Source organism: Centruroides vittatus, unplaced genomic scaffold, assembly GCF_030686945.1.
Source record: "Centruroides vittatus isolate TY-2023 unplaced genomic scaffold, ASM3068694v2 contig_482, whole genome shotgun sequence".
Classification (NCBI taxonomy): domain Eukaryota; kingdom Metazoa; phylum Arthropoda; class Arachnida; order Scorpiones; family Buthidae; genus Centruroides; species Centruroides vittatus.
In genome coordinates, this window is record NW_027122272.1 from 317,715 (window position 1) to 335,893 (window position 18,179).

Sequence of the window (18,179 nt, forward strand, 5' to 3'; positions counted from 1 at the left end):
AAGCACGGCTACTGCAATGCCCTCAACAGATGTGAGGAACCAACGTAGCCTTGGTGTTTCTGTGGCAATGCATCCACAGACCACAAAGGCTAGAAAACCATGCCAACGAATGAAATGGACAATAGAAATGAACAAGTTTATCATCCGTACTTACTACACCATCACAAAACTCAAAATAAACATGACAACATACAGACAACTATACCATAGATTCACACAACAATATCCTCACCTCACTGTCACCAAAGGGTTGTTGATCAAAAAAGAACAATTATACATAACAACCTTATCCCACAAACAACACTTGAACTTATCACACAACAGGTTGCTGATCAAATACATCAACAGACAGAAACATTTAACATTAATGAAGATCACGTAACCTGTCAGAATAATCCAGCAACAAGCATTGATGATAACACACATACAATTACTACCACTAATGATACAACAAACATTTGTTCATTCATCACTTATATTTCAAGAAACACTCACTAAATATACAGGTACAGATCCCACACAAAGACCATGAATACCAAAAATCAACACGTCAAAGGTAGTAGGAAAAATACTAAATTATGTAAACACTCACTTACTACCACACTACATTCATTCAATTTCTACACTCTCAGACATTCATATGTTAGTTTATGCTGGGGCAGTCACAGTAGTGACACACCATGGACCGAAAATACAATCGTAGACAGATACACACAAAACTCAGTTCTATCACAAGCTGCCTGGCAGAGAAGAATAGAAACACAAATAAATGACATTAGATAGCAATTACGCAGGCTGACACAATACACTAAAAACAACATAACACCCAAATTAAAGAAACAACTCAAAAACATTTTCAAGAAAATCAAAACACACACAAAACACAAACATCACAACACACACATTACAGAATACACTAAAACACACTAAAACAAAAACTCGCAGCCAAAGCACGTAAACTCAAATCATACAAAACATGTTCACTATAAAAACAACAAAATAAATTATTCACAAACAATGAAAAACTCTTCTACAGACAAATCAGTACCAAAACAAACACTGATACACAGCAAAGTGGCACACCAACAGAAGAAGAACTCACAACTTATTGGTCTTCTCTTTGGTCTAGTGCTGTTACGCGCAATGCTGATGCAGGCTGGATCAAGGCAAACAAAAACTTGCATAACATACCAACTATGCCGTGATGAAATAAACGTACACGACATCCATTACTCTGTTAACAGAACACACAACTAGGAGACACTTGGTGTAAACAACATTCACAATTTCTGGTACAAAAAATTTACATCACTGCATCAGGAACTAGCTAAATACCTAACACCTAATACACATCATCATCAATCCATAATGCCAAAATTTCTTACTCAGGCTTAATGTTACATTTGTTTGGGTAGCTATGCCTTGACTTTAGTCCGGCACCAGTATCAGCTGAGCATGACATTTGCAACATAATAATAATAATAATAATAATAGTAATACTAACTTAAAAATTCTTCTATCAATTATATATATCATCATGAAAAATGTTTCTTTAACTTTATATATTTTATTTTTATTGTTTTCAAAACTGTTTGAACATTTAACAACATTTTTCTTTTTCTTATTTCAGTTGTTTTCAAGTTTCATTAATGGCTATCAACATCCATTGCAATACCAGACTTATTAAACACAGAATAGGAAATATTGCCCGATTACAAAATCAACATTTATTGGTTTATATCAATATTATCTGGGGAATGCACTTTGGACTTTTTTGTCCCTCATCAGCCCCTATACAAGTTACACATTGTCAGTAATTGTACATCTTTTTAGACAAATGAATATACAGTAGACTCCCCTATAACACGGTAGATACATTCCATGTTATATGAATTCTGTGTTGTATGAGTCACTTAAATACATGAGCCAATCACAGCCTGGCACGTGTGCAGTTTAGGGACTACAGCTGTTTGAAAGGTTTTCTTCCATAAAATTAACCAATTCTAGACTAATTTGACGAAATTTCCAAATCACGTATAATTTTTTGGGAATAATCCATATAAACTATGCTATAAACACAAATTGTAGGATTACTTACCGAGTGTGCACCGTTTGATGACCCCATTGCTTAAGCTTGTTTTCGTTGCAGAGCGAATCATTGAACGGCGGGCACGTGTTTCCTGATAAGTTATTTTTCTGCAAAAAATTTGCTGAACTTTGGAGACATCATCAATAAAAATATAATTTTTATGGCCGTTGAATAATAAATGGTTTTTAGTAGGTCCGCTGCTCGTTTAAACTCAATGGTTTGTACAATATCCTCTATTGGTCCAGATTCGACCAATCCTGTTGCGACACGAGTCGGCAGTGACGTTTTACTGTGTTATATGAGTCTCTTTTAGCGTGTTATACGAACATGATAGCAATTTTTTCGCCGTGTTATAGGGTGTCTACTGTATATAGATAAGAATTCCACTTACACCTTTTGATGATGACTACCTTATCTATTTTTGAAAACAACCACCAACTTTTTTACCATACAACAACAAGATGCTAACTCTACTAGAATTACATTTTCCACATTTAATCATCTCCAGTTCCAAAGTACATTTTACACCCCTACTCTCTTTCACCCTTGTTTTTTCCTTTCTTTAATTAATTATTATTAATTTTTTCTGCTTCTTTTGTTGTTGTTCATTAATGCATCACTCCCTGAAAAATAGCCAATAAACTAGAATTGTCTGATGATAATCTAGCAAGCTATTATTCCACAATTTGTTTGGATACACAGTGCACATGGGCAGAAATCAAGGCAAAAGTGAGGTGTGTAGCTGTGCATGTTACATGTCAGTAGGTCAGCTATGAAACAGAGCAATGTGCTTGAGAGAAAAAATAATTCATTTTGTTACAGCACCTTGTTTGTGTCAGGTCAAACACTTTCACTGGTGCAGTTTTGTGCCTAATATGCATTTATACCACAATTGCTAAATAAGTTGATGCAAACATCATTCAGGATTAGACCTGAAAGCATCACATGATGTTCACAGGTTTTGACAAGAATTCAATCTTTACTATGCCTGCATAGCAGCATCTGAAAAAGGAGCTTCTTTTCATAGCTATGACAATCATTTGGAAGTCACTCTACTCACAAGTCATTCTCCAGCTGTCATTTATTCAGCAAAGTAGCAAACAGAATTGACAGGCCAATCAGATATTTTGGCAACACACATCATCTCTAAACAAAGCTTAAAGCACAACTAGCCATCATCATCATCCATCAGATTCCACTAACAGTCACACCATGATTTATGCTACATACATAATCTGATCATGCAAATGGAACAAAATGAAAGAGGGAAAGTGTATGAAAAGAAAATGTGTAAAACTGAGTGTAAAAAAAAAAACTGAAATCATCAGACAACTGGAAACAAGTATAAGACAACAGAAAATTATGAATGATTTTAACAACAATCTATGATGTACAACAGAACAAAAAAATGCTGCTGTCATTTGTAGCCAAAAGTGAGGTACCTATTAAATAGAGACAAACTGCATCTACCATAATCAAAAAACATGACTGAATTAGATTCAGCTTTCTATAATGGTTTAATACAAAACACTCTGAATAAATACTAATTACTGGTGCAATGATCATTGAAAAGCAAATTGGTTTCCTTTCAAAATGAACATTGTTGAGACATGTTCTTTTTACTTTCATAGTTGTTATGTATAACAGAGGGAAAGCATAGTAATCAGTCAAAAAATGACCTACCAAGATTTTTACGTTTTTGGACTTGGGACCTTACAATGTCAAGAAATGAAAAAACTTCAGGGATTTTTTTTCTGTGTGTATGGATGCACAGTTATGTTCACCCACTTTGAAGCTTAATAACTCCCTGTTTTTTTCTCAAAAATTTCTGAAATTTTGCAGGGAGGTTTGTATGTTAAGGGGATTGATACCATTAAATTTTGGTGGTTAAAGGTCAAGGGGTGGGGGAGATAAAGGAGATCGTGTGTCATATTTTTAGTGAAGTCAGACTTAATGAAGATTTTATTTGTTATTAGTATTTACAATTTTTTATAAAACTCATCTCTACCCTCAAAATTAAGCTTTTTGCCATTTTATAATAATTCATAATATAAAATTTTTAAAATAAAATATCATAACAGATGGCACCAATGCAATTTTAAAGTTTTTTGCCAGGAAAGTTACACATCTTATTGCTGGATTTTTTCAATGGTTGGCTCAAAGACTCAAACGACACAGCATTTGAAAACTAAACATTTGTAGAGAACAAACGTCTGTCAATTATATTGCTGCAAACCAATAGTGCAATGTTTTTTAGGAGCTGATATAAGATTTATTGCCCTCTCAGATATACAATACCGATGAAACTGGTTGGGGCATTGTCTATTGAAATCAACCTTAGCTAAAAATAATAAGAAAGCTGATAAGGAATTTAAATAAAAGGACAGAATTAAAATACTTTTGAGTACAAATGCTTCTGGCACGCATTGACTCAATCTTCTATCAGGTCAGTCCATAAGTCCATGCGCATTTTTATGACCTTGAAAAAAATCTTGTTTTGCTGTTAAACATGTCAGTCTAATGTGATAATTTTTACACTGAAGTGTTAAATTGGATCTCATTCATATAATACTGTTCAGAATTGTGAATATTTCAGTTGTTTATTTTCGTTAAAATGGAAGTAACCGATGAATATAAAAGACATGTTTTATACCTTTTATTCTTAAGTGGTGAGAATGCTACAAATGCAGCCAAAAAAATAAATACTGTACATAATCAAATTGTAATTAGTGCAAGGACTGCGCAGAAGTGGTTTGAAAGATTTAGAAACAATGATTTTAGTGTGGAGGATAAGGCTCGTACTGGAAGACCCGTTGACTTTGATGAAGATGCTCTCTCTGCACTAGTTGAAGCAGAACCATCTTTAACAGTTGATGAAATTGTGGAACGTTTAAATTCATCCCATGGAACTGTTCATAGACACCTACAACAAATCAGAAAAGTTTCAAAGCTAGGAAAATGGATACCACATGAACTGTCAATAGCTAACAGACAACGTGTAAACATTTGCACGTCTCTTTTATCCTGTATTGCTTTAGAACCTTTTCTTGGTAGGCTGGTTACTGGAGACGAAAAATGGATCCTCTATAATAATGTGACGAGAAAAAGACAATGGATGGATCGCGACAAGCAGCCAAAACCGACCGCAAAAGGTGGGTTGCATCCAAAAAAAATTCTTTTGTCTGTTTAGTGGGATATGTCAGGTGTAATTCACTTTGAGCTGTTAGAACCTAATCAAACAGTTACAACTCAAATGTATTGTGAGCAATTAGAGCGTTTAAATGAAAAATTGAAAAAAATCGACCGTCGTTAGTGAACAGAAAGCAGGTTCTCTTGCAGCATAACAATGCCAGACCACACACTGCAAAAATAACTGTACAGAAACATGAAAACTACAACTGAGAAATTTTACCTCATCCATCGTATTCGCCAGATATTGCTCCCAGTGATTATCATCTTTTTCGCAGTTTGCAGAATTTTTTAAAAGGGAAAACTTTTGAGGATGAGAACAATGTAAAAAAGGCTATTTCTGAATATTTTGATTCAAAACCGAAATCATTTTATGAAGACGGGATTAAAAAGCTACCATCAAGATGGCAAGAAATTGTACAAAATAATGGTGAATACATTATAGATTGAAATAAAATTTAATTAAAATTTTTGCTGCTTTTTTTATAGATAAAAATACGCATGAACTTATGGACTGACCTGATAGTTATAGAGAAGTTCAAGAAGCAAGGACATTTATAAAGGATGAACACTGCTTACTCAGTTGAATCAATCAATGTATCTTTAACAGTGGATGAAGTTTAGATAACACAAACATTTTTGACCTGCTTAATGGGCCATCTTCAGGCATGAATAATGGGATATATTTTGATAGAGTAAACAATTGGGGAAAGTGGATTACAATGGCAACAGTTCACATGAAAGACTAAGGAGATATTGCTAGGCAGGGGATGGGAGCCTTGGCTGGATACTTTCCAAACAAATCTTATATATACGAGGGTAATTCCAAAAGTAAGGTCTCCTATTTTTTTAAAAATAGGAAGAAACATTTATTTTCAATACTATTCATATCATTTTAAAGCTTGAACATTCATCTATTTTTCTACATAATCATCATTTTGGTTGATGCATTTTTCTATGTGCTGTGGCAATTTTTGTAAGCCCATATTATACCAGCTCACCGCCATGTTGTGTTAAACCAATTGAAATTCATCACCAATTGACAGAAGTGTATGGTGAGTCATGCATAGATGACAAAAAACGTCCTCAAGTGGTGTAAGGAGTTTGCAGCTGATCGTACTGAAATTCACGACAAAGGAAGAAGCAAGAGACCGTCAATTTCCGACAAGACAATTGCAAAGGTTGAGCAAACCATGCGTGAAGATCGGCAAATCAGTCTGGACGATGTCTGCATTTTGGTTCTTGGAGTTTCCTGACGCACTAATCATAGGATTTGAACGAAAAGTTGCAATATCGAAAGGTGTGTGCAAGATGAGTTCCGCAATGTGGCGGTGAGCTGGTGTAACATGGGCATACAAAAATTGCCACAGCACCTACAAAAATGCATCGACCAAAATGGCGATTATGTAGAAAAATAGATAAACGTTCAAGCTTTAAAATGATATGAACGTTATTGAAAATAAACATTTCTTTGTATTTTTGAAAAAATAGGGGACCTTAGTTTTGGGATTACTCTCGTATATTAGAATGACATCATTAATAAACACACATAAGTCCACTAAACATTTTTCTGTTGCTTGACTGATAATTGAATGTTGTATATATTTTTTTAAAGATTTTTTTAAGTAGAGGAATAATGTTTATGAAACAGTATATATGTGACCACAGGAAGGATTGTTGACTCCACAAGACCCTATATTTGGGAATTATTGTTTTACACTATTTGTTAGTACAAAGAGTAAAATTATCAACAAGTACATTGCAAGTGCAATAAAAAAAAAAAATAAATTGTTTAATAAGGTCATCATTTCTGTACACTTTGTACTTGAGAAACACATAAAAATTGTCAGAATATCCACAATTTGATTAAAATTTTAGTTGTCAGCTTTTTTAGGCAAATGTCAGTGTTTTCAAAATTACAGGTTGAGAGCTTGCAATAAAGAAAAAAAATTTAACATAATTTTTCTGTATTTTTAATGAAAAATTTAAATTACTGAAATTAAATTAATACTGATCACCATACACATCCTTCCAGCAAATAATACGTATTGGACTCAACTAAAAATAGAACATTCTCGGCCTCTTTCGGAGGCCTTCATCAGGCACAATTGCAGATGTGAATGACACTGTTGGGATCTTAACAGAGCTGTAGACTATGTCCATAGGAGCAAAATAGTCAAAGGAATTGTACCCATGATCCTATGCAAAATATAGTCTCCCAAAAATAAGCCTATTTCCAGGTGAATTAGGAGTTAAATTCACTATCTGCTAAGACCACTGCATTTCACTATCTAAATCATATGACTATGATGGCTTTGAGTAGCCCATTTGACCACTTGGGGAGTACTTGGTGTTATGTAGTTTTAGGAGAGTGTGGGGACTCCCCCACGTGTGTGCTTTGGTGCTCGCTATGGCTCGCACCAAAGCACACAACTACACAATGATCATCAGTCAATGCTCGCCATCACACACCTTAACCAATGCTGAATACAGAGAATAAGCAGCAGTACCGGTTCAAAGTAAAAACTGTTTTCAGTTAGTAGAAAGTTAATGCATTTATTATTTGTTATAGGCACAGCAACCAGTGTCCATAACATAACTTGCTTGCAAGTATGACATCCTCAAGCAAGACGGCAACAAGAACCGAAAGCATCGGGGTTCCACATTTAGAGGCAGATATCTTATGAAGGGCCACCACATTGGATTTTTCTTCACGCTTTACCGATAAATATCGTTAGAATGTCTGACCACCATGCCAGGCAATCTGTTAAACACACAATAATCAGGAGTCACGATTAGCAGAGTGCACAGCATAACTCCCAATCGTACCCAGAAGTAGGCCGATTTCCGGACTATATCTCGCAAAGGATCACACCTATAAGTATGGTTCCTGACTTTTTTGCTCCTATGGGGAATGGTCTACAGTTGTATTAAGGTCCCAACAGTGTCAATCATCTTACAGAACGTTAGCAGAGATTCTAAATTTAGAACGTTTAGAACTAAATTTGATGCAGGCCCAAGGCCGAAAACGTTCCGTATTTAGTTGATTCCAATACACATTTTCTGGAAGTATGTATGGTGTTTAGTATTAATTTATGTACATTTCAGCTTGTAAATTATATTACTGAATTTTAGCTTTTTTTCAACTTCAATTTAAATATTATAATTTATATTTATCTTAATTATTTAAAAAAAAACCCAAAATTATATATAACCTACAATGATATAAGAACTAATAAACTTGTCGCTTCCATTCACTTCAGAAAAGTTTAAACACACCAAATTACTTGGAATCTTAGATTTTAAGAACTGAATTGCTTTAAAATCATCCGGAAACGACGTATTTGTTTCTGTTTTTCTTTTCTTATTTGAAGAAACCGCCATTATGTCAAATATACAAATCGCGCTTAGTCCTAACTCAGACGTGAAAACTGCCAACTTTCTATTTTCGTAATTCGCACATCATTCGATTTTTTCGCTTCTTTTTTATCTACTAAAATTATTAATAAAGTCTGAATGCAATTAAACAATTACAGATTAAGAAATTTATTTCAAATAAAATTAAATAAATGTAAGCATAAAAAAAAAAATTCAAATGCTTCGGTGCATTGTAATAAACGTCTACGATAACGAAAATCAAAATGAATAATCATCGTCGTAGATAAAAATTACTTTATTTTTTTATTTATGATAATTATTCTTTCCTGGTACTAATCACTCATGATTTTTAAGAATTAAAATATATAAACGATTGTAAAAGTTTATGTATTTTCTTGAACGATTGTTTAGTATCTTTGTTTCCTTCTTTTTCATTTTTGTCTTTTTCCGTCCTCTGGGCCCTAAGAAGGCTTTTTTCCTTCCATATCTATCGTGGATTGACGGCCTTATTTATGGCTGAGCGGCTAGAGTGGCAACCACCACTCAGGTGGACCCGGATTTGAATTCGTACGGTTCGAAAACTCCCCAGGAATTCTTCGGGGAGGTGGTCCATCTGGATATATCCGGCCCCGTCCCTCACCACCCGGCCGCCACATTATGGGTCTGGCCGAACCCACAATGGACTTGCTTAAAGAGGCCCTCTTAGTGCCCACAGAGCAGAAAGAGTTTTTAAAAAGTAATGTTAGGCACAGTCGATTGTAAACATCCGACTAGACGTTGTTTAGGACAGTCTTCCCAACATATTCAATATTTTTTAGAATTTTGAATAGGCTCTTTTTTAAAATCTCATTTATTTTTTTATATTTTTACAGCCAGCCGACCGAAGAGAGAAGGAGGTATTCACTAAATTGACGATTTATACAACGATTTATAAACTAAATCACCATGGGAGACTTTATGTCATACAAATGCAGAAAAATCTATAGGAGTTCCAAATAGTTTTTTTGTTTTTACAGCATATTTGTAAAATTGTGAGTTTTTGTCTTGATAAGTTTAACTTCCGTATTATATATATATATATATTTAAATCAACCGTAATTTATTTTAAAAATTATGGTGAGTTGACAGAAATCTTATTAAATTCAAAGTGTGTCGCTAATATAAGAAGGGTTTAGGACAACGGAGTAAGTCGTTGTATTTTAAAGTCTACAGAATCAGTCAATTTTGGTACACTTCTACATCAAAAATTTGAAGTAATATAATCAAAAAATTTTATAAATTTTTATTATATTACAACATTTGTTCTTATATTTTATTTATTTTAATTAATTAAACGAATCCGGAAATTAGAAATTACTTAATCAAAGTGCCATTTATTTCAGACTTTCAATTTTAGGGCTTTTCGCGTTTTACCAATTTTTTGAAATATTAAAAACAATATATTAATATCGTAATAATATCGTAATAATATTATTATATTAATATATTAATGTAAAAATTAATATTTTCTATCTTTAACTACATTAAAAGTTACTAGTTAGCAGTGGCGTGCCGTGACATTTGATGATAGGGAAGCTGTTTCTGTAAGAAGCCGACTTCCAGGGGCAATCAGTTAATTGCGCGTCAGTAATAGTCTAGGGTCCACTCGTACATGGGTGGTGGCTGTAGAGTCAAAGACAAGTATCTGACAAAAACCGTTTATTTTAACATAAAATAAACATATACTATGCACAAAATAGTTTTCTTTAGGACAGTCAGCTGTTCGGACGTCCTGGGCATCGATGTGGTTCTTCGATGGTCGATCGACGGTGGCCGCGGGACAATGGCGTTGACAAGTCTGTAAGGCACGGGGAGACTTCGTCCGTTGGAGTCGGGGACACGATCTAAGTCCGAAGTGGCACAGGTTACGGGTTGGCACAATAGACGAGAAATTGTATTTTTTTTTTTTTTTTTTTTTTTTTTTTTTTTTTGCGTGTTGACACACGGCGTTTTGGTTATTCGGAACGTTAACTGAGTGCTTGGTGTCCTCGAGTGTCTGGGGATTATATCAATCTCCGTTCTTTCTTTCATCTATTTTGATTGGTCGTTCTCCCTCAATCACGCGTGGTTGGTCCCTGGTTACTAAACGTAACGAGACTCTTACCTGCAGCTGCAGAAAAGTCAAAATCGAAGATGAATTCGATCTTCCACCGATCATAGAACGACTTCCTTTCGCGGTTTATGGTTTCTGCCTGGCAGTTTGATATAAACAATGGGTGTCCGACTACAAACGACTTTTACCTATGTTTTTTTTAAACTAATAAATTTTTCTCTAAATTAACCGTTTTTTCGCGTTTTTCGTGACGGGTCAGACCTGTCCGGAACCTCACATTTCCATAAAAGTTTTAAACAAATACTGGAAATGACAAAAATAAACAATTTATGTATTTTAGTTCTAAAATACAAATAATACATACATAATACAAATTGATACGATACAAACAATGATAGAAAAACTTGATTTTTAAATTTTTTTATAAACTAACTCTATTCGGCGATTTTTTCCGCAAATTCGTCAATTACTTTATCATAAAAGTCGCTGGTCGTCGACTCCATCAACGTATTTGAAAGCTCTTTTTCTATCGAAAGCAACGCTTGCGACGACAATTTTTCCTCTGACTGAGTGAGTGTTCGTGGCCAATGTATGAATTTGCTTCGTGGTCGAAAAACTGCGCTCAACAGACGCACTGATAGATGGTACCACAAAAATGAATGATATTAAATCATATACAGTAGAGCGTCGAAAATTGGAACGTCGGTAATTGAAATGGCCGGAAACTGGAACGATTTTCAGTCGGACTGTGTCGGGATCGGATCGACATTCATTATAATATGTTTTATGTCTAAGAGTTACTTGTCAATATAGTCCGGACACGAATATAAATATTGCGATTCACTACGTAATTTAGATAAATCAAAAAATTTCCCATAAAATTTACTTAATTTATAGAATTAAAACACGCTCGGAAAAATTGTTAATAATTTTAATATTATGAAAACATCTAAAAGTGATAAAAATTCTAAAGATTTTATGTCTGAAAATCTGTCAATATAATTACAGTATAATTAAAAGAAAATTATAATTAAATATAACTTTACAAAAACATACATAAAAAAACATTGAATACTCTTTCTTTTTAAATCTTAAACAATTCACTTCGTCAGATGGCTCCCTACCCAGTGGCTAAGGGATAGAATCGTTGGAAGCGTTATACGTGTGTAGCTTCCACCAGCCAAACCGGGTGAGATTGGTGCTCTGTAAAGCGCATGCGTCCAATGCCCTATAGCTGCTTTACACCATTCAGTTATTCTCTCCGTGGAAGCTGTCTCGTAAGCGCTTTTATTCCGCCACTGAATATTCGAATATACAATAGAAATCTATCGTTTTTCACATTGTAAGCTATGTGAGGCCCGGAAATAACCCCCAAAAGGGATATGTACGAGTTTGTTAAGTCAAACCGCGAAATGATAACTTTTATAAGTGTCGAGTCGGCGACACCGGACTTTGATGTCGACGCTCATAACGAGTAACGGGGAAAACAAAATTTTAGGTAAAGAAAATTTAGAAAGAAAAATATTAAAAATTAAGACGCAGTTTAAAAAGCAAAACGAAACCTGAAAGAAAAAAAAATATATCAAAATGAGCGTTGGTGTCGTCGTCAACAATTAAACGCGATCATAGTCTAAAAGACGGTGTCGGATGAACCTTCTTTTGTCGACCTTTCCTGCGACCTAACGAAGCTCCATTTACACCTGGAGACAGGTGGGAAACCAATTGGGAAGCGAGGAGGAGAAGAGTTAGCCAATTAGCGATGATTCGATCCCGAGAAAATTATAAAGCCTCCGATATCAAGGACAGAAGAGCTTCCTCTAGACTACCTGTTGTGTTCGTTCACCTCCAATAGTGGTGTTTCCGTTCGTCTTTTGTGCACCGTCTCTTCAGAATTTCGAACTTTTTACTCGACGTTGCTACGGGGCCCCTCCAGCGTAGGACCAGACCGAAACCGAAAACAACCTAAAGCTCTGAACTCAAGGACCATTGCTAAATTTATGTAAGCATTTTCGACTAAAATAAACGGTTTCTATGTGAAACGCTTGTTTTTCTGCCTCCTCAAAACCGCCACCCACATGCGAATAGCCCTTAGCCATCCCGACGGTTGGGAATAAAACTCCCCCCCATTTCGGCGAACTTACAGTGGTGTCAGAAGTGGGATATTTTAAGTCCCACGAATTTAGTAAGTACGCCGACGAAGGCATTGTGGCCAAAATACGTGGGTGAGAAAAATGGAGGCAGAGGCAAGTGCGGCGCGGCCTCGTGACGGAAGCGGGACTCTTCCATCCATCTCCACCTTTGGAGGTATGATCCCAACGTTTTCGGGAGAAGTTGGACGTGTCATGGACTTTTTCGACACGCTGGAAGAGATCGCGAGCCTAGCGGGATGGACGCCGAGACAGTGCTTGAGTATTGCGAAGTGCAAACTCGCAGGTGTAGCTAGAGACTTCGCATGGCGAGATTTAAATATGAAGTGCGTGACAGACTTTGCGCAATTCAAACGCTTGATGATCACTCGATTTGATCAAGAGCCGTACTCGATTAGGGTTCAGAAATTTCACGCGTGTACCCAAAAGAGAGATGAAAAGGTGCAGGAGTTCGCGGTTCGCCTGCAGACTCTCGCCAGCGCAACGGCCATAGATCACACAGGTGCAACCGAACAGGAACAAGCAGTTATCAAACGCTGTCAACAGCGAGAATTGGACGAAAAACTGCGTGTCCAATTCTTACATGGCCTAACAGATAGATTAAAAAGACAGGTAATGGGGCATGATCCAGCGACCTTCGCGGAAGCATTAAAAGTAGCGATCCGCGAGGAGACAATAGATCAACTGACAGGAAAAACACGGAGTTTAGTCGCCAGCGTAGGTGATACCGAAGAGAATTGCGACGCTGAGTCGGAGGAGACCAATTCGCGGAGAGATTCGGCTCTCGACACAAAAATTGCGCAACTATCGAAGCAACTAGCAACATTTGGGAGAAAATTAGATCAACAGCCAGCGCCAAAGCAAACAAACGCCTTCCGACGAGATGAACCTTCGCAACCAAATCGAAACCGAGAAGCTGAAAGGGCGAACAATGAGAAGCGAAAGCCGCGTTATCCCCCAAGTCCGCAGCGTCGTCCACAGCAACAATTTTCCCCGCGATCACAGCCCGCCTTCCCGCAAAGACAATTCCGCGCGCGATACCCTTTTTATAATCAGTACCAGGAGCAAGGCCCAAATCCCCCGTGGAGAGGGAACAGAGATCAATACCTACAAAATTTTTCGTCGAATCGGAATCCGTGGGAGTACGTCCCATCACCACCCGAATGGTACGGAGGAAAGGTCCCTCCACCGTATCAGGGAAGATGGGGAGCGAAGCGTGACGCTCCTGAATGGGTAGTCCCCGTGCGAAACGTGCCGAACCCCTTTCCAATCAATCAGTTAGGACAGATACCCTTTTTTCAGGCACGATTTGGGCAATTTGAACCCGGATGTAGCGGGAACTTTGTGCCCTTTTCCTTTTGTCCACCGCGTTACGGTCAGGGTGGTACAGGTGGTTTTGATACCGAACGAACGCCATCCAACGCGACCCCCTCTAGATATTTAGCATTACCCGCACCAGAACGCAACTCGTCAGAAAATAAACAATCGCGAGATTTAGATAGAGTCACCTCGGTACAATTTCGAGAACGAAATCGCGATATAGAACGGCCACTAGAAGGCCCAATTCAAACTCCATTAGCGGGAATAACCGAATCGAAAGGTAGAAACTTGCCTCCCTGTACGATGATTTGTGAGATCGAGGATAGAGAGGTACAGTTGACGATCGATACAGGGGCAGCCGTTACCCTAATATCTCGAACTCTTTTCCCCAACATAGAACAACTATCGCGAGCCGAAACGAGAACGGTAGATTTAGTTAGCGTTACCGGTCACGTTATAGAAACGATCGGGAAGTTTAGATTAAAATTCAGAATCGGACGATTAGTCTTTTATCACGATTGTTATTTAGTAAAGCCCGAAATCACAGAACCAAATCACGGAATTTTAGGCAGGGACATCATCGAAAAATACGACGTCACAATTTCTGTTAAAAACGCGACGTTAAGCTTTCCCTCGGGAGACACCGTAAACTTTTGGGGAACAGCTGAATTACAAGAAAATTTTAGCAACTCTAAGCAGACAGGAAAGGTAGAAGAAACGCGAGAACAAATCAAAACAAATGAAGTTGCAGCGACAGAGGACGATTCTATCACTAGTAGAAATAGGAGAAATAGGGATAATAATTATAACAACAGAAACGTAGATAAGAGGAAAAAAACGAGACACACACAAAGAAAAAAACGAAAGGAGAAACGAAATTTAAGATACACGAAAGCTGATAGCTCAGACAAGAGAGAGAGCGATACGTCAGCTGATGTAGTATTGTTAAACAATTACGTAGTTCCTCCGCGATCAGAGGTTATTGTAGAGGGAAAAGTCCATTCACACACGACAAATCGGATAGGAGTAGTTGAACCTTCACCCTTTGAAAGAGAAGGAGTCTTTGTTGCGAGTACATTAGTAAATACCCGGAAGCAAGGTAGAATACCTGTTAGAATTTTAAATACAAAAACGCGGCCTGTAAAAATCAGTAAGGGAAGTAAAGTAGGGACTTTTGTCTTAGCGGAACAAGAAACACAGCAAGAGACCGAGCGAAATGGAATTATGCGATCAAATGAAAATGAATTAACTAGAGCTCAGTTTGCAAATCTGTTTAACCTTAGCGAAATAGGAAAAGACAAGTTAACCCCTTTATTGGACCTACTATATAAATATAAACACGTGTTTGCGAAAGATGATTTCGACTTAGGCTATTGTGATTTAATAGAACATAAGATAGATACAGGGAATAGCCCTCCTATTTGTCGAGCCCCATACAGAATCCCTTACGCGCAAAGAGAAATAATGGACGATTTAGTAGAAAATATGATTAAAAGTGGGGTGGTTGAACCGTCTACCTCCCCTTGGTCAGCACCGGCCTTATTGGTCGCTAAGAAGCCGCAAGGCTATAGATTGGTTGTAGATTACCGCCAATTGAATAAAATTACAAAAATAGATCCTTATCCTTTGCCCCTTGTTCAAGAGTCATTAAGTTTACTAGGAAAGGCAAGATATTTTTCCACAATGGACACCTTAAGTGGATATTGGCAGTTACCACTAGACCCAGACTCAAAAGAAAAGACAGGATTCAGTACCCCGTCAGGGCATTACCAGTTTAACCGCATGGCTATGGGACTTTGCAGTGCAGCCGCAACCTTCCAACGTCTTGCAGATTTGATACTAACGGGCTTAAAACACAAAATCTGTCTGGTTTATATGGATGACATCTTAGTGTTTAGTTCTGACGTCAAATCGCACTTAGAGCGCTTAGAATTGGTCTTTCAACGTCTGGCAAGTGCAGGGATAAAACTTAAACCCAAAAAATGCAGTTTCTTGAAACGACAAATAAAATTCCTGGGACACGAAGTGTCGGAAGAAGGCATTCGACCTGACCCAGCGAAAATAGAGTGCGTTAAAAATTTTCCCCGACCACAAAGCGAGAAGGACGTTAGAGCATTTTTAGGTTTGACAGGTTACTATAGGCGACATATTTCTCAATACGCAAAGATTTCGAAACCCCTTTCCGATTTACTGAAGAAAGATGAGAAATTCCATTGGACCGAGAACCACGAAGCAGTATTTGAAAGGTTAAAAGAAATATTAATATCGGCTCCATTACTACGATCACCAGACTTTGATAGCCCCTTTATATTGGCAACCGATGCATCAAACACTGCGATAGGTGCGGTGTTGTCGCAGAAAGATGAGCGTGGAGAACTTCCGGTGGCTTACGCAAGTAGGTTGCTCAAGCCAGCCGAAAGGAATTATAGTACCACGGAGAAAGAATGTCTAGCTGTAATTTGGTCAATCAAACACTTTAGACCCTATTTGTATGGAAAAAAGTTTAAAATAATCACGGATCATAGACCCCTTAGATGGCTCATTAATGTTAGAGATGAAAGTTCGAGGCTAAGTCGTTGGAACCTAGCGCTCCAGGAATATCAGTTTGAGATCATACACAAACCAGGCAAAGCGCATACAAATGCTGACGCGCTGAGCCGCTTGCCCGTAACGAAAATAGACGAGGTGCAGCCGATTTTTAGTAAAGAACAAGTTAGCGAACAACAGCAAAAGGATTCTTTTTGTAGTCGACTAAAAAAACAATTAATGGGAGACCCGTCCTCCCAAGAAACAAACCTAGATGCAGTAAACTTTTATCTAGACGCAGATCAAACTCTTTACCATAGAAAGACAATAGCTGAAAGAAATGAGGTTTGGGACAGATTAGTAATTCCTCAAGTAATGATAGGATACATCTTAAAATTATTTCACGATATTCCTAGCTCAGGACATTTAGGTGCTAAAAAGATGCGGAAGAAATTACAAAAACTATTTTTCTGGCCAGAAATGAACAAACATATTACGAATTACTGCGACAGTTGTCAGGAATGTGCGATGAGGAGAAGACCCCTGCAAGGTCATCAAGCCCCTTTGCAGACGTTTCCGAAAGTATCGAGACTTTTTGAGCGTACTGCATTAGACATTCAGGGTCCACTCCCTGTTACCCATAACGGCAACAAATATTTATTGGTTTTCATAGACCATTTCTCTAGATGGGCAGAAGCGATCCCTTTGCCAGATATTACTGCTAAAACAGTGGCGAAAGCGTTCGTCACGCAAATTATTTTAAGACACTCTGTCCCGAAACAACTGCTTACTGATAGAGGATCCAATTTTGTTTCTAAGGTAATGAAGGAAGTATGCGATTTACTGCGTATAGAAAGACTCCTCACGACCGCATATCACCCTCAGTGTAATGGAATGGTAGAACGTCTGAATAAAACGCTCATAGACATTCTAACCCATTATGTTGACAAGGACCAACGTAATTGGGATGAAATGATCCCTTACGCACTTTTCGCGTATAACACAACCGTGCATTCGAGCACAAATGAAACCCCGTTTTATTTAATGTATGGACGTGACCCTACATATCCATTTGATATAGTTACGGAACCGAATAGACTCAGTTATGACGTAAGCGAAAATTTCGCGAGCGAACTCAGAATCCGATTGAATTCAGCACACAAAATAGCGCAGGAACATGCAGAAAAAGCCGCGATAGACAGAAACGAATATCACCAGCGCAAAAACAAACCGTACAAATTTTCGGTAGGAGATCGAATCTTTGTAAAGGAAGTAGTAGTCCCCTCTGGTTTGAAACGAAAATTAGCTCCCAGATGGCAGGGACCCTTTCGGATCGTTGCCGAGACAAGCCCGGTAGATTTCATCGTTCAGCACATACAAACCGGAAAGAAATTGCATACGCACGCCAATCGAATGAAACCTGCGATAGCTCGTTTAG

At 37.4% G+C, this 18,179-nt stretch overlaps 2 protein-coding genes across 2 annotated transcripts in view; one reads left to right on the plus strand and one right to left on the minus strand.

Annotated features, from left to right (window-relative positions):
• The window catches only part of LOC136977898 (uncharacterized), a 33,055-nt gene extending 24,296 nt beyond the window's left edge, over positions 1-8,759 (minus strand). Inside the window, exon 1 of the mRNA XM_067273488.1 lies at positions 8,498-8,759. Within this exon, the coding sequence (XP_067129589.1) occupies positions 8,498-8,662 (165 nt within the window). The 5' untranslated portion in view covers positions 8,663-8,759. The remainder of the gene's footprint in view (positions 1-8,497) is intronic.
• LOC136977923 (nudC domain-containing protein 3) overlaps positions 1-18,179 on the plus strand; it is a 215,607-nt gene that overhangs the window by 35,659 nt on the left and 161,769 nt on the right. The window lies entirely within an intron of this gene.